The sequence below is a fragment of the Hipposideros armiger genome, unplaced genomic scaffold (assembly GCF_001890085.2).
Source record: "Hipposideros armiger isolate ML-2016 unplaced genomic scaffold, ASM189008v1 scaffold_61, whole genome shotgun sequence".
Classification (NCBI taxonomy): domain Eukaryota; kingdom Metazoa; phylum Chordata; class Mammalia; order Chiroptera; family Hipposideridae; genus Hipposideros; species Hipposideros armiger.
In genome coordinates, this window is record NW_017731411.1 from 2,692,127 (window position 1) to 2,714,668 (window position 22,542).

Below are 22,542 nucleotides of genomic sequence, written 5' to 3' on the forward strand. Positions count from 1 at the left end.
GACTCTTTCATTTTATTGTTATTGTAAAACTCTTACAGTTACAGCACTTTAAAAAGTTTAATATCAGAAACATTTTGAACTACCTAAGAGTTTCCTGTATTTGGTTTTGTATTCCAGAAAAAAGCACCTGAAAGGATTTAACAGAAAACATTCCTACAATATGTTCTAATAATAAGTTCACTTCCTAGTTACATATGGTGATTCATTAAGATTTAATAATAATATTTTTGTTTCTGTTAAAAATACTAGGAACCTTTCATTACATAGTGCATTCTTTGTGTTCCAAAAAAAAAAAAACCAGTGGATTCCAATTTCATTTTGATACCTGGCTACCTTGTTGAAATAAATAGTGCTCTTTGTACTGTTTTTAATTTTTCTTAGTCTATATGGCCAGGAGGTCTTGTGCCTTATGGCATCTCTCCAGGAATGGTGAGAGATTTGTGGTCCCAGAGCCCCTGTCTTATCCATCCAGGTCAGCTAAGGGTACCAGCGGTGCTTGACTTACCTTTGCTAAGTGAATCTGAATCTTATTTTTAGCATCTGCAGTCTCAGCAATGCGATTCGTGAAAGCCAAGTTCACTTTGTTGAACTGATTCCACATCTCATTGGCAGTCACAACCAAGAGGTTTTGAATGTCGTCTTTTAGTTTTGTGGAGGCTGCTCGTTCACTCTGGGAGCGGAGAATATTGTCATCTGTAAATTTGGCCCAGGACTCAGGCACTGAGACCCTGATAAAAGGAAGTAGAACCAGACAATGGTGATAGTGATGAATTGGCCTAGATGGTCTGTAGTCTATCATTCATTTTATGCAAAAGATCCCAAATCATTGATCCTGGTTTTATTGAATAAAATGTAAACAGAGCAAAGCTTATTTTAAACTTTTCATAATTGCTCCTTATTTTACTGCTAACCAATTTTCTATAAATCCAAAATGTAAACTAACTCCTCTGCCAATTTGATGAGAAAAAAAGGATTGATGAAGGATAAGGGTATGTAGGTTCATTACAAACATGTCACACCAGCCCAATAAGCACATAAAAATATTCAATCACAGGAATAATCAAAGTCATGAAAATAACATACTAATAACCCTTTATCATAATAGCAAAGAGTGAAGAGAATGATTTTCTGGGGAGCAGGTCTAGAAATAGATTCTCTTATATCCTGAAGGTAGGAACGTTGATTTCGTACAACCATGCTACGGGGTAAAAAGTCAGCATACCAAGAGCCTTCCAAATGCGTATAACCCAGGAATGTCACTTCTAGAAATAATTTTTGTTGAGATATAATTGATATATAACATTGTATTGGTTTAGGTGTATAGATTTAATGTAGGTGTATCATGCAAAATGATCACCACAATGAGTCTAGTGAAAACCATCACCACACATAGTTACATGTTTTTTCTTGTGATGAGCACTTTTAAGATCTACTCTCTTGGGGTCGGCCAAGTGGCGCGTTGCTTAAGAGCTGGCTTGGGACGCCAGAGGGCCCCGGTTCAGATCCCACACATGAGGGCCAGTGACACTGCCCTCCACAGCTAAGATGCTGAACAATAGCTCAACCTGGAGCTGGGCTGCCGTGAGTCGCTGGCGACAGTGTAGGCTGCAGCCCCTGCTGCAACACAGCAGCCAGCGTGAGCGGCCAGCAGCCGCAGTGAGCAGCTGTCCAGAAGCCGGCGACTGATCTGCCTCGCCCGGGAAGAGCGCAATGATGGTGCCAACTTGGGCCAGTGAAGCAATATCCTCCACAACTAGACTGAAGAACAAAAGGACAGCAACTTGTCTGTCCCCCTTCCCCAATTCCCCAACGCTGTTCCCTCCCCCAACTCCCCAATAAAATCTTTAAAAAAGAAAAAAGCAATCTAGATAACATGCAATTCATATTGTAAAAGAATATTTTCACAAGCAATCTTTTTGATATATTATGAAGTAAAATATCAGACATGCTATTCAGGCAGTATGTGTGTAATGTTATTATTTAAAAACATAAATCTTTACCTACATGAGTGGAAGACTATTGGAAGGACTAACAATAAGTCGTTACCATTGGGTGTCTCTGGGTATGGGTGACATTTCTTTGATGTAATAGGATATCAAAAAGGATATCAAACAAGATTCTCACTGTTGACATGAGGTTTTAGCTCAGGCCCCGATGGCCCAAAATATCACCCGATGTGCTCCATACCCTATCGTCCTATAAGAGATGGCTAAGAATTCATGCTCGAAAAAGAGGAGGCCCTTTGTGGAGGGCTAGGTGTTCAGAGTGTGTGGTTCTATCCCAGCCAACTCCTCATCCTGGAAAGAGCAAAGGAAGATGCTTCCTGCTCAGCTCAAGCCAAGTGAGAGGCATTTCGCGGGGACCACTTTAGGACATAGAGTCTGAATTTGATTCACACCTGAAGAATCTAAAAGTCAAAGTGGGTACATGCTGTTAAGAAAGCAGGCTGCTTTGGGGGTGACCAACCCCAGAGGAGAGATCCATTTGGGGTTCACTTTACAAGAGGGAGTGGGTACGAGTGTGGGAAGAAGCACAAGGGAATTTTTTGAGGTGACAAAAATGTTCTTTATTTTGACTGTAGTCATGGTTACCTAGGCATAGAAACTTGTCAATATTCATCAAAATGTACACTTACACTGAATGTATATTATTGTGTGAATTTCACCTCCATAAAGTTAATTATTTAAAAAGGGAATGACTAGAAACGATCATGAACCCAAGATTTCATGCAGGGGCCTGGCAAAGAAACCATTAACAAAGCAAGTTTAACAAGCAGTGGTAATAAACACGATAAGTTGTTTTTCAACGTGCACCCCACCGAGTCCTGGGCATCCAAAACACGGGCAACACTCTGCTTTCTGATTATCTGTGTTTTCTAGGTTTTCCTATTTCCTATCAATTGGGTATTATTTTCATAGTTAGAAAAATAAATAACAAATATTCTTTTACAAAAGAATACAGGATGCAAGTGTCAAGACCTGAATGCAGACCATGCATACTTACTAAGGCTGTCCAAAGCAGGATGTGTCTTTTACCTTGCCACATCTTCCTATGTCTTCTGTTTTAACCAGTAAGCTGCATCATTTTCAAAGAAGGGAGAATGAATTAAATGACATCAAAATCATCGAAGGGGTGTGCGTCTGACTTACGTCGCATCGACCCTCTCCACTCCGCGGAAGTAGCTGATGCCTTCCGATGTGTTTCGCAGATGGTGGCATTTATCATCGATCCGGTGAGCTGTCTGTTTATTACTCAGGTCCTTCTCCAGCTCGTGCTGGGCAGCTCTGTTAGCTCTGTGACACAGAGTGAGGAAAGGGAGCTTCAATCTTGGGTAACAATTTCATATTGCCTTTCTGCGTGGGGACCCGCCCATTACTGCTCTCCAGATCTCTCCTCCTTCACACAATGTCCGGCTCCTCAATTGAATGGAGCCTTCCCTGGAGATGTCCATACGTGTGAGTAATTAGAACCCTTCCCACACTGACCTTTTCGTGGGGTGGGGTGGGGCTTAGGGAGAAGAGGTGTAGATAAACAAAAGTCACGTGTCTAGAGCCCAAGCCCTGGGGCCCATCTTCCTCACACACAAACTGTTCTAGATAGGATACTCGTTAAGAGTAATGTGTCCACCTCTGTGTGTCTTTTTCCTTCTTCCTTTTCCTCTTCTACATTGTAACCCCTTTCTCCCCCATTCTTTGGGTGCAATTCCCCCGAGAAGCTATGAGGCATTATTTATAGCCCGGCTTCCCTCCATCCGTTGGTGACCTCAGTTTGTGGTCACGGCAGGCCTGAGAAGTTGATCAGAAAATAGAAACCAAAGGTCAAAATTAACATCCAAGGAAAAAGTCAGAATTCTTGAAAAAATACTGGGACTTGGTGGCCCTCAGGCTCGTGCGCTCCAGCAGCCACCCTCCGGGGAAGGAAAAGGCCTTGGTGAGCTCTGAGATGCACGGTAGTTACTGCCCTGCCAAGCAGAAAGGAGACCTGGCAGCTCACTACCAAATATATGGGCCCAAGGGGTGGGCATGGATGACAGGTGAGCCACATCTTCACTCATGGAGTAGTTCATTCAACAAATAATTATTGGATGCCCACTACATGCCAGGCACTGTTCTACAAGCCTGGGATGCATCAACGGACAAAATAAACATCTCTTCCTAGAGGAGCTTACATACTTCCCACTGGGAGGAGACGCAATGCCCACAAGGAAGCAAATCATGTGGTTTGTTAGCAGAACAATGCAGAGAACTAAGCAGGAAAAGGGGACTAGGAATGTGAGTGATGATTTCAAATAGGATGGTCAGGGTATGACTCCTTGAGGAGGAGATGTTTGAGCAAAGACTTGAAGGGGGAAAAGCAGATCATGCAGGGCCTTGATGGACACGGAGAGGCGTCAGGCTTTCCTCTGAGTGAAACGAGAGGCCACTGGCTTGCACTTTTAAAGGATTCCGGCGCTGGGTTGAGAACACTTCAGGGGACAGGGAGACCCAATAGCAGACATGTGTAGTTATCCCGGTGAGAGATGGTAGTGGCTTTGGACCAAAGGGGTAGCAGTGGAGGAAGTGAGGAGAGCTCAGATTCTAGATATGTTTTAAAAATAGAGTCAAGATACACACACACGCACAATGGAATACTATTCAGCAGTAAAAAAATAATGAAATTTTGTCACTTGCGACAACATGGATGGACCTAGTGAAATAAGTCCAGACAGAGAAAGACAAATACTGTATTATTTTAATTATATGTGGAATCTGAAAAATACAAAAAGGATAAACAAAGTAAAATGGAAATAAACACACAGAAAACAAGCTGGTGTTTGCCAAAGGGGGAAGGTGTGGGGATGGGGGTAAAAAATTTAAAGTACATACAAGTGTGTGAGAAGTCAAGAAAAATAGGATAGACTTGTTTTTAAACCGTATGTTAGCTCTTCAGATAATATCATCACTATAAAAAAAAGATGAAACCAAGATAATCTCCCAGGAGGTTGGATATCAGTGAGAAAAAAAGCTGAAGCTGAGTACTTGCTATAGCAGAATCCCATCAATCAAGGTGGGCTAGGCCAGGGGTCGGCAAACTGCGGCTTGCAAGCCACTTGCGGCTCTTCGGGTACGTATGTACATGTGGCTGTGAAGTAAAATTGAAAATGAAAATAAAACTATCATAGTTTCATTTATAGAATTTTTAAAGGATATTATTTATATAATGGTGATTTCATTTGTTTTATGGCTCTCGAATAATTTTTAAATTGTTGTGAGGGACAGGATTGGCTCTTCCATCTCAAAAGTTTGCCGACCCCTGGGCTAGGCTGTGGGTGCTTGGTTGAGGGAAGACGTTCTGCTGATACACTGAGCTTAGGTGTCCATTAAACATCCAAGGGGAGGTACCAAGTAAGTTGTTGAAATTTGTGAAGGGCCTATACACCCCCTAGAAACAAAACTTGGGAGACATTATCACATAGATAGTATTTTAAAAAGCAGGACAACTGGATGATCTTAATCATTTCTGTATTCCTGGCACCCAAAAATAGTCTTAGCTTACAGGAGCCACTCAGGAAAGCCTGCGCGGAATTGAATAGACTAATTCTAGCCTCGTCTTCTCTTTATCATAGCCTGTGCATTTGGGTAAGTCACTTGACCTGTCACCAGAGCTCTCTCTTTACACACACACACACACACACACACACACACACACACACACACACACACATAAAGTGGAAATGAGGGTAGCAGCATGTAAGTCGCTTGCACTTTGTAAATTCTAAAACAGTATACCTGTGCAAAGGATGAAAAGAAGGTGCCTCCTGTTGCTACTTCTGTGTTCAGACTCTTGCTTCAGATTGTGTTGAAACTCTGGGACTAGAAGGCCTTATCTTGTTTGTGGTCTGGGACCAAAATGCCCCATAGGCTTTCTCTCTTGGGCTGACGACATCCTTGACCTCCTCTGACCTGACCTCACGCTTTCCTAAGGAAAGTTCTGAGACAGCATCCCATGGACCTGCCTTACAGACCAAGATGGGGAAAATCCTGGCTGCCATGTTGATGGCTACGTCATTGTACCTTCCAAGACAAGTGGAGTTAAAAGCCCTCCTCCCATCACCTTCACTGGATCAAGCCCAGGGATCATGTTAGTGATTCAGGCTCCCACAAATCCTGGGGAAGCCATCCCAGGAAATGAAGTAAGCATTTTGCCCACTGTGTGTTAAAGGAAAGCCAAGCTCTTTAAAGGATCCCCAACAAAGATTCTGAACAAGTGCATGTGCAGAGACAGAACCTTCTGCAGAGGCCTGCGCGAGGGCTACACCAAGGCAGTTTGTAACTGGGACTGATATAAAGATGTGGCTGTTCCAGGGTGGAACGATCCAGGCCAAGAAGCACAAAGGACACGGAAGATGGGCAGCCAATTCTAGATTATGAAAGAAATTAGGAACTGGACCAGAAGAAAACAGAACAGAAACAATTATTTGAACCACACTAAACTGTGTTTCTGAAATTCCTAGGGAGCAGAAACCAGAAATTGATGTTGGAACTGTACTGCCTGGTATTTATAGCTTATGTAAATTGTACAGTTAACCAAACCGTAAGCAGCAAGTCATCCTTAACTTTTTACCTATCCCCACCAGTCTCTGAACTAAAGAGTCCTTCCAATCAGATCTTGATATGTAAGCCACCTGAACCTCACCCAACCTTCACAGCATCAGCCCTGATGGGCAGGGTGGGAAAACTAAGTAAGAAGTACTGACACCTTTATGACACGTATTCCTTTTGGTGTATCACACATGATCCTCGACAACATTAGCAGAAACAGAATCATTGTTTCCTTTGTAGTAATATCAACACAACTTCTTCCCATGGCCATAACTGAATGAACACTGATCTTTCTATTCATGTTAGGCAGCAGGCTCAGCCAATACTTTTTCTATGTTGACAGCTGTTATCATGATTTAAGACCTTCCTTTGATTATTATTCCCCCCTCCCAAATCCCCACCATAAATATTAAGTACCTACTATCTCCTATTGCCAACAAAAGAGGACTGTGTATTCTGGTAGTGAATAGGTGGATGAGCAATTACAATGAATGTGGTGCCTGCTGAGATGGTGTAACCAGAGCAGGAAAGAGCATGTCCTAGGATCTGCCGGGAAATCAGGGAAGGCTGAGTCTTTACAGAGGGATCGAAAATAAGTGTAAAAGTGAGCTAACTGTTGGGCTGAGCATACACAAGTCGATCTCTTATCAAAGAATAAAAGTCTTTTGTGTTAAAAGAAACCTTAGCCATATTCCAAGTTAGAGCAGAAATCCTTTCTATGGAATCTCAAAATGATTTCTTTAAATTAAAATTTGAAGCAAATACTCCAAGTACGCGTTTTAACCTCTAAATAAAAACAAGTGTGTGTGTGTGTGTGTGTGTGTGTGTGTTTATTTCTTATATAAGAAATCCTTATATAAGAAGCTAAGAGAGGCCGAGTGGCGCACTGGTTAAGAGATGGCTTGGGACGCCAGAGGGCCCCAGTTCGGATCCCACATATGAGGGCCAGTGACACTGCCCTCTACAGCTAAGATGCTGAACAACAGCTCAACCTGCAGCTGGGCTGCCGTGAGTCGCTGTTGACAGGCGCGTAGGCTGCAACCCCTGCTGCAGTGGGTTGCCATGGGCTACTGTGTGTAAGCCAGCAGCCAGCATGAGCGACCAGCAGCCGCAGTGAGCAGCTGTCCAGAAGCCGGCGACTGATCTGCCTCGCCCAGGAAGAGCGCAATGATGGTGCCAACTTGGACCTGTGAAGCAACGTCCTTCACAACTAGACTGAAGAACAAAAGGACAGCAACTTGTCTGTTCCCCTTCCCCCAATTCCCCAGCGCTGTTCCCACCCCCCAATTCCCCAATTAAAAAAAAAAAAAGAAGCTAAGAGAAATCTGAATGGAAGGCATAAAAGTACAGCTTCTTGATTAGATTTTAAATTGTATAGAGAGGTAAAGCTCTTACGCAAGTTGGGCAATGGCCTTATCCAAATGTAGCTTCATCCTTTCTTGACAACACAGAATAATATCAACTTCCTACTCAATTGAAAAAAATACACATTAATGTTTTCATTTATTGAGTGTAACATTCAAAGTCAACAATGTAACAAAACAACTATGAAGGAAAACTGTTTCTGGGCAAATTGTAAAGTAAAACAACAAGACAACTTTACATCCACTTATTTACATATATGTCCCCATGACATTGCAATCTAAATATTATAGGGCTATAGGGAAATTATATTATGGAATAAGTTGGGACAGGGGTAAATTTCTAGGGTTTTTCTTCATTTTTATCTCTGGTCCTAAATAAATAAACATATATATAAATAAAATTCTGATTATGTGCAAGGTGGAATTTAATGCATGGCTTCTTCTATATTAACTATTCTTCCAAGACAAAGTCAATCAGGGAGGGGAAAAGGGCAGCTAAAAAGGGATGTCTCTCCAGCAGTGCATGTAACCTCCAATAGACCCAGCTCTTAGGTCCAAACGGAGGAAGCTGCCTTCCCCTCCCCTCTGTCCTGACTATACCCTGCAGCCCTGCTCCCAGACTTGTACAAACACCCCTGCTAGCCACACTGCCCTACCTGAGCACACTCATACACTGCTAGCATTTGGATGCTGCTAGAATGTATAAACTATTACATAACGTGTTATGTCAGAGATTTTTTTAATAAATATTGACTTTCCTCCAAAATTTGTATTCACATTAGAAAATCTGGGAACTCAAAATAGCACCAATAAGACATTTAAAAAGTGCACATAATCATTGTTAACATTTTTTCAAGTGAAAAGTGATCATATAGTGCATACTGTCTTGTGGTCTGCTTTTTCATTTTAAACTTGAACATTTTCCCGTGACATTAAACAATACTGTGATGAACCACCTCAATAAATATTTAGATACCACCAAAGGGTATGCCATTTTTAAGGTTTTGACAAGTACAGCCAAATTGCCCTTCAGAAAAGTTGTACCCATTTACAATAATAAATGAGTGTGAGTTTCCTCACCTCACACACCAAGTGACCATATGACTCCTCTCAATCTCTGCCAGTGTGATGGGAGCCCCTCCCAAAAGCACATTTGCTCGAATTTGCAGTTAATATTATGACTATGTATTTTTTCATCATTTGACTTTCTTCTTTTGTGAACCACTTGTTCATATGCTTGTCCACTTTTTTTTTCTGTTGTGTTTTTTCTTATTAACTTATGTGTTCTTATATTTAAAAGTCAGTACTTGCCTTTATACTTTGTGCATGGTGTTTTTGATAGAGACATTTATGATTTCTATGGTGTCAAACAAAAATAATCAAATAACCCCTTTTAGGTTTTGCCCTTGTTAATTTGATTATGAAGTCCTTCATTCCAATATTAATTATTATTCAACTATATAGTCTTCTTATTTTTTGTTGTTTAATTGTTTAACATAAAAATATTGAATATACCTAAGGTTTATTTCAGTGCTAACTCACTGTCTGACTCTTTGAATTAATGAAGTAAATGAAAAACTAAATTCCCACCACATGTTATCAAGGCTCTTCTCCCTGCCCTTACAAGTAGCAAAGATATTCTCACAGTAGGTTGTGCATCCATCTTAGTTTTTAGTGTTGTTCAGTCTTCATCTTTCTCTATGGCTTTTTTTTTTTTCATATGTATGTAGCTATTTCACTGAGGTGTTGGCAAAGGGTATATGCAGTACTGCTTAAAAAACACCACTTAAAACCCCAAAACCTAGTGAGCTTTTATATTATGTGTACACCATGCACATAGTGGGGATTCCTAGGACTTTTAGTGAAAAAAACTACATTTAATGAGACTTTTTATAAAAAAAATTACTTAACAATAATTTTTGTATTAAAATTTAAAAATCCAGATGATTGGAGGCAGAAAGGTCTAAATGCCTAAAACCAAAAACTTTTGTGACGGTCCCCAGTGTTAACTTATCTATTAATCTGCACCCAAAGGTTCATTTGGCTTTAAAGTTCAAGGAGTTAGCACAGCCTGGGAGTGCCATGAATATAGATAGCATCCTGATCAATTTCCCAAGAGAAGCCATTTTGTAAGAATTTGGTGATTATCACAGTCTGAATGTAATAACCAATAGAATTCATGAGAAAATATTTCATTCCACCCACATTTTCCAAAAGTAGGTCTTTTAAGGCTATTTTTTATGGTGTTCATTTAGTTATCCTAAAAAATTGAGACCCTTTTTGGTAAAAATGAGAGATATGCTAATATTACCTTGAGTCGGCTACAGGACACATTCACTACTTGAATGAATTAGCAATGACTAAGACACCCCTCAATTGGTGAACCGTTGCTCTAATTGCACACTCAGTTATTTTGAGGTAAAGCAGCCTCTGCTACTGACCTAGAAAATATTAATCTCTAAAGCAGTGGTTCTTGTTTGTTTTTTTAATAGCTCTATTGAGATATATTTCACATACAATAGAATTCATGTATTTAACTGTACAATTTGGTATTTTTCCGTATATTCACAGAATTGTGTGACCATTACCATAACCATTTTCAAAACATTTTCATTACCTGCCCCCAAGAATCAATATCCCCCTTATCTGTTACCCCCAATTTCCAATCCTCCTAGGCAACCACTAACCTACTTTCATTCTCTATAGATTTCCCTAATGTGGACATTTCATATGAATGGAATCATACAATTTGTGGTCCTTTGTGACAGGTTTTCTTCACTTAGCATAATTTTTTCAAGGATCATCCAGGTAGTAGAATGTGCCAGTACATTCATTTTTATGGCTGAATAACATTCTATTGTATGGAGAGGACACATTTTATCATTCATCAGGTGATGGACATCTGGTTTGTTTCTAAATGGCTGCTATGAGTAATGCTGCTATGAACACTCATGTACTAGTTTTTGTGTGGGCAAGCACTTTCTTTTCTCTTGGGTAAATACATAGGAGTGGAATTACTGAATCATGTGGTAACTCTATGTTTAACCATTTTCCAAAGCAGCTCATTTTACATTCCCACCAGCAGGGTATGAGGGTTCTAATTTCTCCACATTCTCACCAACACTTGTGATTATCTGTATTTTTGAGTATAGCCATCCTAGTGGGTGTGAAGTGGTATTTCTTTGTGGTTTTATTTGCATTTCCCTGATGGCTAATGTTGAGCATTTTTTCTTATGCTTCTGCCATTTGTGTATTCATTTTGGAGAACTCTGTTCAGATCCTTTGCCCATTTTTTAACTGGGTTTTTGTTATTTGTTTGTTTATTTATTTATATTTTTGAGTTGTAAGAGTTCTTTTTTTTAAGATTTTTATTGGGGAATTGGGGGAGGGGAGCGACGTTGGGGAATCGGGGAAGCAGGACAAGTTGCTGTCCTTTTGTTCTTCAGTCTAGTTGTAGAGGACGTTGCTTCACTGGCCCATGTTGGCATTATCATTGCACTCTTCCAGGGTAAGGCAGTCACTCATGGGCAATTGGACAGCCGCTCACAGTGGCTCACACCAGCTCATGCCAGCCGTTGGGCTGCTCATGCCAGCTGCCAGCCACTCACAGTAGCTCACGGCAGCCCAGCTCCAGGTCCAGCTGTTGTTCACCATCTTAGCTGTAGAGGGCAGTGTCACTGGCTCCATGTGGGATCCAAACCCCGGGCCCTGCCGCTCAGAGCTGGCGTCCCAAGCCAGCTCTTAACCAACGCAGCACTCGGCGGGCGTGAGTTATAAGAGTTCTTTATATTTTCTATCAAATATAAGATTTGCAAAGATTTTGTTCCATTCTGTGATTGTCTTTTCACTTTGTTAACAATGTTCTTTGAAGCATCAAAATTTTTCAGTTCAATGGTGTCCAATTTATGCATTTTTTTCTTATGTTATTTATGATTTGTGCTTTTGGTGTCAGATTTAAGAAATTATTGCCTATTCCAATGTCACAAATATTTATGCCTGTTTACAGTTTTAGCTCCTACATTCAAGTGTTTCATCAATTTTGACTCAACCTTTTTTATATGGTGTGAGGTAGGGATCCAACTTCAGGCTTTTTTTTTATATGTAAATACCCAATTGTCCAATTCCCATGTGTTGAAGAGAATAGCCCTTTCCCATTAAATAGTCTTGGCACCCTGGTTGAAGGTTAATTGATCATAAATATAAGGGTTTCTTCTGGATTCTCAAATGCCATTCCATTGATCAATATGTCTATCCTTATGTCAGTATTACACTGTTTCATATGTTGTAGCTTTTTAGTAAGTTTTGAATTCAAGAAGTGCGAATCCTTTAATGTTATTCTTTTTCAATGTTATTTTGGCTATTCTGCATTCCTTGAATTTCCACGTGAATTTTAGGATCTGCCTGCCAATTTCTACAAAGAAATCAGCCAAGATTTTCATAGGAATTGTGTTGATTCTACGAAGCACATTGGGAAGTATTGACATCTTAACACTATTTAAGTCTTCCAATACATGAACATATTATGTTAATTTATTTAGATACTTATTAATTTATATCAATGATATTTTATAGTTTTAAAGCGGTGGTTCTTAACTGTGGTTGTTAATGAAAATTATTTGGGGACTATTTTGAAATATCAATGCCTATTCCCCCACTTCAGATTTGAATCAGAATTTCTGGATGTGGGATCAATCACTGATATTTTAAGAAACTCCTAAGGTGAAGCCAAGTTTGAGAGCTAAATAATGGAAACACTGAAGTAGCCAAGTTTAAAAAAAAAAGCCTCTTAGAAATACCATAGAGCGTTTGTGGGCAAACTGATAAAGTTAGAAGTGGCTTATAATTTACTTCATAGAGAACACCTCTTGTTACTGAGAACAAGAGGCCAAGAAATATTTGCTGATAAATTCCTTCTCGTTTAGAATGACAGAATAGATGACAGATTATTTTAACACTTGTGAAATTCATCAGAGGCTTGAAAAGAATAAACAGCAGAGCTGTTTTTGTTTCAAGCTCTTTCATTCAGGATGCCTTCTTCCTAATCACTCATATGAAGCAGTGGGGACTGTGGCTTTTACCAAGTCAATTACATAGGCTCTCTGTAGCGGTGAAAGCTTTCCTGAGTACATTATTTCAACTCATATGGCTTTCAGAGAGTCCGGAGTAGAGAAAAGCAAAGAGCAAAGAGAAAACCTGCTTATCATCCTTAATATAATCGGTCACTAAAAGAAATTAATGCAGTGTTAAAAGGGACCTTTGATAACTTCTGAGGATAAAATACAGATGACCAGGTTGCTAGCTAGTCATATTTACTTCCAAGGATTATTTGGAAGTATAGGATTTATTTCCAAGGATTCATTTTTTACCAAGCACCAATCAAACAAAGTTAAAAAAGGTGTGATCCTACAAAACTGGTTCATGGATAGTTAATGGATTTGCTGCAGCAGAAATTCAGCAAGTCAGAATGGGAAAAGAGACTGAGAAGGGGTGAGAGTAAAACAATGGAAGGCTATGGTAGATTTTCTCCCGTAGGGACTAGTGAGTCACGGAAGAGTTTTTAGCAGTCGGGAAAACTGGCAATCATGTGCAGTATAGATCCAAGTGAAACTAGGGGGAGGGAAGGTATTTGGGGATTTCACATTAACTAGCTATGAAGGAGGAAAGGATGGTTTAGAATAATGGTAGAAAAAAATGGAATGGAATAGAAAAAAAAATCAGAGGAACAATATACAGGAGATGACTGATTACAAAGGTGGAGAAAGTGATGGTCAACAAGCCATGCCATAAAAACTGGAGAACCTTGGTATCATTAATCGTAAGGGGAAGGCAGAGGAGTAATAGAACCAGTTAATAGTACCATCAATAGAAAGGGAAGACAGAAGGCATCAGGATAGAAGAAACGTCCACTTTTAGGCTTCATGAATGGGAACCAAAAAATTAGTTATGAATGTAAATATGTTTGGCAGGTACTTAGGGATGCCCAACCAATGCTTAATAGAGTATCTGGAGTGGAAAAAAAACTAAAAAGGAGATTAGCAAGAGCCCCAGGTATGTAATGACTGAATCTTAAGGAGTGCCAGAGATCTTGCAGGAGCAAGTGTAGGAAGTAAAGGTCAGAGAATTTAGAACTAAATCATATTTAACTGGTGGAAGGTGGAAGAGGACGTGGTGGGAGAATCAGCATAGTAGTGCAGATGTAACTATAAGGTTCTGCATAGCAATTTGGCTGTATATCAAAAGCTTTCCAAATGTATATACCTTTTGAAACATCAATTATATTTTTCTAAATGTATTCTAAGAAAAAAATTAGAAATACATAGTTATCAGTAATATTTTTGTATACTGTGATGCTATTAAAAAAAATCAATCCTCTCTTTTTAAATAGTTGGGTTGCATTCCTATCTCTTTTTTTCTTTTAAATGAAAGCACTTCACATTGCAAAACACTATGTAACCATTAAAATCATGTCTCAAAGGATATCTAATCATATCAGGAAATTACCCCAATATAATTTTTAAATGACTAAAGCACTATTAGGGTGAGGAAAGGGTGATTAGGCAGAATACAGAGGATTTTCAGGGCAGTGAAAATACTCTGTATGATATTATAATGATAAATACATGCCATTATACATTGTCCAAATCTATAAGATCTACAACACCAAGACTGAACCCTAAGGGTAAACTATAGACTTTGGGTGATTAGGATGTGTCAGTGTAGGTTCATCAATTGTAACAAATGTACCACTCTGGTGGGATGTTGATAATCGAGGGGGCTGTGTATGTGTGGGGGCAAGAGGCATGTGGGAAATCTCTGTACTTCTTCTCAATATTACTGTGAACCTAAAACTTCTCTAAAAAAAAAAAGAATTCTTTAAAAAAAAAATAGCACTGCCTTCCCACATCTATATTTAAGAATAAACAGCATTGAGTATTTATCATGCAAAAAAAGCACTATTCAAATTTATGTATACAGTATAATTTTAATCTTGAAGACATGTCTTTAAGTTTGGTGGTGTCTATCCAAGTATGATTAATAAAGATACTCCAAAATTAATGATGATTTCTGTCTAAGTGAACCTCAGGTTATTTTTATCTTTATCATTTTCTGTATCTTTCAAATTCTCTAAATGAACATTATTACTTTTATAACCAAAAACAGAAGGTATATATTTTAAATGCTATAAACACTTGATACTAGAACTCCTTATGTATAAGTGGCTTTATGTAACAGCATTTTTTTGTATCTATACATTAAACACGTGTGTGCAACTAAGTTTCTTGTTGAAGCTTTTCCCCCACATTTACCGTCAGCAGTTCTTTCTCCACTTCATCATGAACTAGATCGATGCCCATTCTCTTCTCTCGATGAAACAGACATTCTCGGGTTACCTACAGATATACAAATAATGGAAGCCACTAATATAAGCTCTCTAAAATCAGTGATTAGCATGTCTAAAGATCTGTTTCTAAAACAAGTCAACAAATACTCCCAATACCAAATTTTCAAGCCATTTTGTTGGAAATATAGCATGAAACTGACCATGACAACTAAGTAAATCCCTGCTTTTAGTTAAAAGGTAAACAGTTAGCTCTTCAAAGTAGTTTGAAAAAAAATTATAATTTGGAAACTTGACAAAATGAAGCAGATGGCATCTACTCAAACCACACAAATTAGCATCTGAGACAATTACTTGGCATTAATTTCTTTGAGAAAAACCTTCAAAACCTGAAACATAGTCTTCAAGATATTATTTCCCAATATTTTATACTGAGAAGAGTAAAGGAAAAACAAATGATTATCTTTAAAGACACCAAAATATTTGCGTAGCCAAAAAACCCAAGTGATTATTTTTAAAGTACCATTTGTTGTTTTCCTAATTATAAAAATATTGCCTTATTCATTAAAGAGAAAAAATATAGAAAAATAGAAGATGATTTAGCCATGCCCATATCACTGATTTATTTGTTTGTTTCTAACAAATCAGAGATTATAATGTCCTTATAATTTTATATTATGCTTTTTAGGGTTGACATTAAATGATAGGCCCTATTTATGAAATATCCTTTGAGACAAAGTATATTAATGACTCCAATGGAAAAGAGCATAGATTGCTAACAATAAATTATGTATAAAATAATAGTATGTAATTGTTAAAATACTTTTTTCAAAGACTATTTCACGACATGGGATGACTGTATAATGTTAACTTTTCCAAATTTTAAAATAGTATGTATACTGTAATCCAGATATGATATCAGTGAGCAAAATCTTTAAGTGAATTTCTAATTTTTAATAGTATAATTTACATTTACTAGAAGATGAATTAATAGGTTGAGGAGAACTCTGATTATTTTAACATGTATTACTAAACCATTTTCAAGGAAGTTTCTACCCATCCACAGTCCTACCAGCAATATATAAAAGTGTCCATTTTCTGTACTTCTGTCAACCCAACACATTATCAGTTTTTACTTTTGTAAATCTGATAGGCCAAAAATAGTTACTTCATTGATTTAATTTGCATTTTTATTATTGAATTTTAACATTTGTTTAGTTGATCATCTGTAGTTTCTCTTTTGAGATGTATCTATTTATATGACTAACTCTAATTTTAACCAGGAACCTTCTGATACTGTGTTGACAGTAAATGTTCAAACACACAAGAACATCTGGACAAAAAATTACAGAAAAAAAATTCAAATTAGACCAAACTCACTGGAAGCAGTCATCACTAAAGTAGTACTAATGGAAGAAACTGAATCTCCTCTGGAAATTAAGTGAGAAGGTAAGTGGCTATCCTTTTCAGGAGAATTTAAAGTAAGTGAGGATTGGGATGGGGTGGGATGTAGAATAGACCAGGAATCCTCAAAATGAGTCAGAACACAGAAAGTACAGAAGGGCTTCTAATCCCCAAAACTAATTCATGATGAGTTAATTTAAAAGGACATCATTAGTATCTATCAACCTTTCTCAGGATTTCCAGTGGTTATAGTATTTGTGTGTCCTTGTGCTTAATGGGGAGGGGGCTCAATAAGAAATAACAGTATGCAAGGATCGCCAACAAACTCTTCAAACAACTAGACTTCCAGCTCCTTGATTCTCTAAACTCTTCCGCTACAGATGTCATAATAAACAACTACAGCAAATGCTTATCACATGGGAAATAAGTCATAAAAACATGAAGAAAAATGGTATGAGCTTTTATCATCCATATATATTTATATATATATATATATCTTCTAAAATAATTCCTGTCATTTTCACATCTTCAAATACAGAATGTCTTCTTTCAGTGGTGGTGGATAGAATGAGGCTAAAGGGCCCTTCACAGACTCAGAGGGTTAGAGGCAATTTGAGCTCATTCAGAAGCCTTGTCAGAGGCCAGCAACCAACTGAAATGCATCCTCCATGACCACCACAACTGGCTTAACCTCAGTCCCATTTCTCTATTCAATCAAACTCATTCCATCTCCTAAGAAGGTCTCATTTGAACCTTGAAATGGAATCATATCATATGCAAAGGAGGCATTTCATGACACAGACTAAAGAAATAGTTGGTTTTGTTTTTTGTTCCTACATATTGTTTATGTTAATCCAGGTACAGCAATGACCAAGCAGCATATTTAAGAAATGTGAAGATAGCATTTTCATCATAAAACATTGTGTGTCCTAAGGTGTTTCTTTAATTAGCCTCCTTTGTTTTGCATTCAGAATTCTTTCTACTTAAATGATTGTTCTGTATAACGTCTAAAAATGGCAACTGTTTTATCATTACTGAAACTAGTTACAAATTAATTGATTGAAGTAAAACACAGTTCAATAGATAACCTCAGAAGTAGCCAGTGGATTATAACCATCAAGACACAGTGTCATTTATAAGGTCTTATATTTACCTGAAGAGGGGCTTCTGTCTCCGTCAAAGCCCTCTCCATTTTTTGCTTAACATCAGTTAGTTCATTTGTCTCTCCAATCATTGCATCCAATTCGTAAATGATTTCAGATTTCCAAAACCCTATGTCATTGACTCGCTCTCCCAAATTTTGAGTGGAATCTGCCTGGATTTTTCTCATTTCTTGATATTTGTCTTGAATCAGGCGAGATGTATCTACCCTTAGTCTCTCTGAATTATGTCGGGAAGTGTTGGATTCCAGATAGTTGGTTAAATTGGACCTATACCAATCATCAGGAGTATACCTTGTGAAGAGAGTGGTTCTGTTGGAGACAAAGGGGAGCATGGTGCTCTCAGACACCTTCTGAGATCTGGTGCAGTATGGGCCCAAGGTCGGCAAGTTGGAGGCTACTCTGTAGTATGTGCTTGGTCTCCATGGAAGGCTCAAGCTATGGGTCAAATTGTAGTGGGGAAAGCGGTCCTTATAGCTTGATGTCATGGTGCTGATGGCGGGTAGAAAGCTGGTTGATGCTGGTCTTGGGTGGCCATAAGTGGCGGTTAAAGTAGAACCTAAAAGCTCCATGGTGCTCAAATGCTACTTGTAAATCTCTCCTGTTTCAAAGGGGGGAAAAGGAAAAAAATAGACAGTCACATAAATTAATCTTTGGTGGAAACTTACAAAGGCCACATCTGACTTAGAATTAGCAGCAGTGCTCCCTAATACATAGGAGATTTGTTTTAATTTGATACCCACCTTTATCAGAGATAATGTATTCCAAAATATGTTTTCATCTCTGTCGCTAGATGTATTAAAAATCATATTTTTAGATTATTTAAATTTTTAAAATATTTTTTAAATTACAAGAATATTGTCTTGTAACAAATTCACATTAAGAGCCTAAACTATGTATTTTAACAGATTAAAATCTTGGCTCTGCTATTTACTAGCTATGTGACATTGGGCACATTACTTAACCTCTCTGTGCCTCAGGTTCCTCATCTCTAAATTGGGAATAATAGCACTTCTTTGGATTGTTATGAGCAGTATTAGCAAAGCAAGGGGCTGCTGGGCAGCATCCTGCCGCTCCACCTCCACCCACACCCCCGCCGCCGCCAGTCATCCCAAATACACACAATCCCATTACAATGGTGTGGTTGGTAGGCAAACATAGCTCAAAGCCAGTACCTAGAGCCACTTTTCCTGGCAACTTGCCACCGATGAGCAGCTCTGATATATTGGGTCGTCGGAAAAGTCATAAAGTATTTTGTCTTTGTTTTTCAAAGGTCATTTATTTATATAAACAACAAAGATCAATCAATGATATATTGCCCGTTTTGTTCGATAACCTTTTGCCATCTTTCAGTGAGTTTCATAATTCCTTGTCCATAGAAGGACCTGTCTTTATTTGCAAAAAAACTGAACAAGGTGCTGATTTACAGCCTCATCTGAATTGAACATTATACCATGCAAGGAGTTTTGAAGAGAGCGAAACAAGTGGAAGTCTGATGGCACAAGGTCAGGCGAGTATGGTGGGTGTGGCAACACATCCCATCCAAGCTCCAATAATTTTTGACAGGTGATCAAAATGAGACCACGTGTGTGGTCTCATGTTGTCACGATGGAACACAACTTCTTTACAATTAACAAGCTCTGGACATTTCTGGATGATGGATTCGTTCAAACTGTCCAACTGCCAACAGTACACATTCGAACTGATTGTTTGGTTCTTTGGCAGGAGCTCGAAATGACACCTTTAAAATCCCACCACACTGAGAGCATAACCTTCTTCTGATGAATGTCTGCTTTCGATGTCGTTTGAGGCGAATCATCATGTCGGGACCAAGACCGTTTGCACACCATATTGTTGTAAGCAATCCGCTTCTCATCACTAGTTATCAGTCGCTTCAAGAAAGGATCATTTTCCTCATGTTTAATGAACATATTGCAGATGTTTATATGCGCTGTCAAATGAACTTCTTTGAGTTCATGCAGAACCCAAATATTGAGCTTGCTTACGTATCCCAGCTTCTTCAGGTGGTTGTGAACGCTTGAATGATGGATGTTCAATATTTCTGCAATCTCTCATGTTGTGTAACATGGGTTTGCTCCATCAATGCCTTTATTTTGTTGTCATCAACCTCGGTGGGCCTCCCTGACCGAGGAGCATCGTTGAGATCAAACTCACCAGCACAGAATTTCGTGAATCATCGTTGGCACTGATGTTCTTGTAGAGCATTGTCACCGTAAACTTTATGCAACTTTTCACAAGATTGACATGCGTTCTTCCCTTTATGGAAGTAAAACAGTAAAATATGGCAAAAATGCATAGTTTGGTCTTCCATCTTCAACTTGTTGTAAAATCTCCAAAACTCAAACAAATCACTCAGTTTTTTTTAGAATGAAGCTAGAACTGTCAGCTGTCAAATGACATAGCAATAACATAGATGCAAATGACTCTAATACTTCCAAAAATAAACTAGTGTCATCTGTCGCAAACATGTGTCATGATTTTTCCAACAACCCAATAGAAAACGCCATTTACAGTCCAAAAGGATAAACATATTTTATTAGCAAATTTAGGCAAGACTTTAAGATCATAAGTATTTCAAGGTATAAAAACATATAGATCATTTTCCGCAGAAGATATAACAAGTACAGAGAGTTTCCATAATTTGCTCCACACCCGGCTCAGATAAGTGGAAAACATAAGCTTGAAACGACTACATATGAATCCATTAGTTCCTTTGGTCATATCCATTTAATTACTCACAGTTTCACACTGGAGCAGAAATAAAACACTCTCCCCAATATATTAATAAGTACCAGAATTAAAAGAAATTTTATCAGGCTTTGATACTTAAGTAATTTATCTTTATGCATATATTAAATAAGAATGCAGGAAAAGTTGAATAATCTTTTTTCAGAAAAAGGAAAATTTGATAAGAAACTATTGATAGTGGAAGTATAAATTACTACAAATTACAGAGCTGTGGGGCAGTTTTCAGTAAAGTTGAAAGAGCATATTCCCTATGATTCAGTAATTCGACTTTTTGATATCTACCTAGAGAAACATAAGTATGTATACAATTAGAATGTACAGGAATATGTTTCTAATAAGTTTGAAAAGAGAACAGTCTAAAAGTCCATCAACAGTACACATGCATAATTTGTAGTAAATTCATAATCACACAACAGTTAAATGAATGGCCTACAGCATGTATAGCATGATATCATTATGTGAACTTTAAAATAACTCTATATATTGGGATTTAAATAAATTCATCAGTAGTAAAAGTATAAAATATGCAGAATATAAATACTAAAATTCTGGTAGGCAGGCACAGGTGGGGAAGGAGAGAGAGAAACAGGATTCCAAGGGTACATAGGAGGCCTCATGCGTGCTTGTAACAGTTTTGTTGTTTTATATGAGGTGTGGGTACATGGATGCCTGAACACTCTATTGTGGGAAATATTTCATTTTAAGTCAGAAAAAGTAGAATATTTTATCAGATACCACAAAACACTTTGCCTGTTAGTAAAACTATGTGCTTGCTCTTTTCGCAATGACCAAACGAGTAATTTTACCCATTTAGAAAATGTTTATTTATCTAGAAAATTATAAGCATCTAGAGAGAAAACATAAAGGGGCTTAATCTGAACTGTCAAAGTACAGTGAGAGCTTCACAGCCAGAGCTCAACAGAAATGGCAACGGGCGGATAGACAACACTCGCATTGCCTGAATCTCAGGAACCATATCTGAACCTCCAGGTGACGTACTGCCCTCCCCTTGGCTGCACTTGGGAGACCCGGGCTAAAGGAGGCAGAAGAACAAGGAACAGTGCTTAGTGGGAAAGCACAGCATTGCTAACAGATCTCCTAAATTATACCAGTTAGCAGAGGGTCGGGGTTCGGACGCCCCTTTCCCGGTTCCGCATTTAGAAAGAACTTCTCAATCCTTGAAAAGCCTCAGAAACATAAATTACAAAGGCATGGGGGTGGCGGACTGTGTAGCGGTGCCTGTGGGTTTGTACGGTTCATATTTTAAAGGAAGGACTAAAGAACTGGGGGGTAGCAATTCCAGGGTTTCCATGGCCTCACCCCCAATTCTGAGGTCAGACGTTGTAGCCCTGGTTGGAGAAGGGGATCCTATAGGAGTTGTCCCAGGGGAGAGCCAGCGAGACCACTCACCTGTCAGCGGATGCCGGGCGAGGGGCGGGGAAGGGGCGGTGAGCTGGAGGGGTCGCAGACCCACCACCTACCGCCCGCAAAGTCTCCGACCCTACGGGTAGGGCCCTGGCCCCGCCTAGCCCATCTGTGACGTCAGCGTCCACGGACCAGTCAACGCCCGCCCCTGCCGGCTCTCCGGGAGCCCATTGGCCCATGGGAGGAGAGGCAGGCAGCTGGAGCTAGAGGAACGGGTTGCCATGGACGCTCTTGTGCTTAGTAACCACGGCTTCCCGGTAGACCAGCTTGATCTGGGGCGTGAAATGGGTGAAGGTCAACCCAAGCGAGATGCCACCGTGGTGATTCCCATCTCCCATCCTCCCCGCCTCTCTTCTGGCACCTGATTCGGATTTTTTCCAGCTGCACAAAGCTTGGTGGCCCATTCTAAGGCGCAGAATGCTGACCACAAATGTAGCCACATTTACACCTGTCTTCTGTCCCACAGATCTTCTCTCATGATGGGATTATACAGCGATCTT

At 39.0% G+C, this 22,542-nt stretch overlaps 1 protein-coding gene across 1 annotated transcript in view; it reads right to left on the reverse strand.

Moving 5' to 3' along the window:
• Positions 1-22,130, reverse strand: part of TEKT3 (tektin 3) — a 35,213-nt gene extending 13,083 nt beyond the window's left edge. Inside the window, exons 1-6 of the mRNA XM_019641476.1 lie at positions 22,028-22,130; positions 17,842-18,449; positions 15,253-15,336; positions 7,977-8,047; positions 3,150-3,293; positions 506-728 (exon numbers count right to left, since the gene is read on the reverse strand). Coding sequence (XP_019497021.1) covers positions 506-728; positions 3,150-3,293; positions 7,977-8,047; positions 15,253-15,336; positions 17,842-18,420 — 1,101 coding nt within the window. The 5' untranslated portion in view covers positions 18,421-18,449; positions 22,028-22,130. The remainder of the gene's footprint in view (positions 1-505; positions 729-3,149; positions 3,294-7,976; positions 8,048-15,252; positions 15,337-17,841; positions 18,450-22,027) is intronic.
• Between the last annotated feature and the right edge of the window lie 412 nt (positions 22,131-22,542).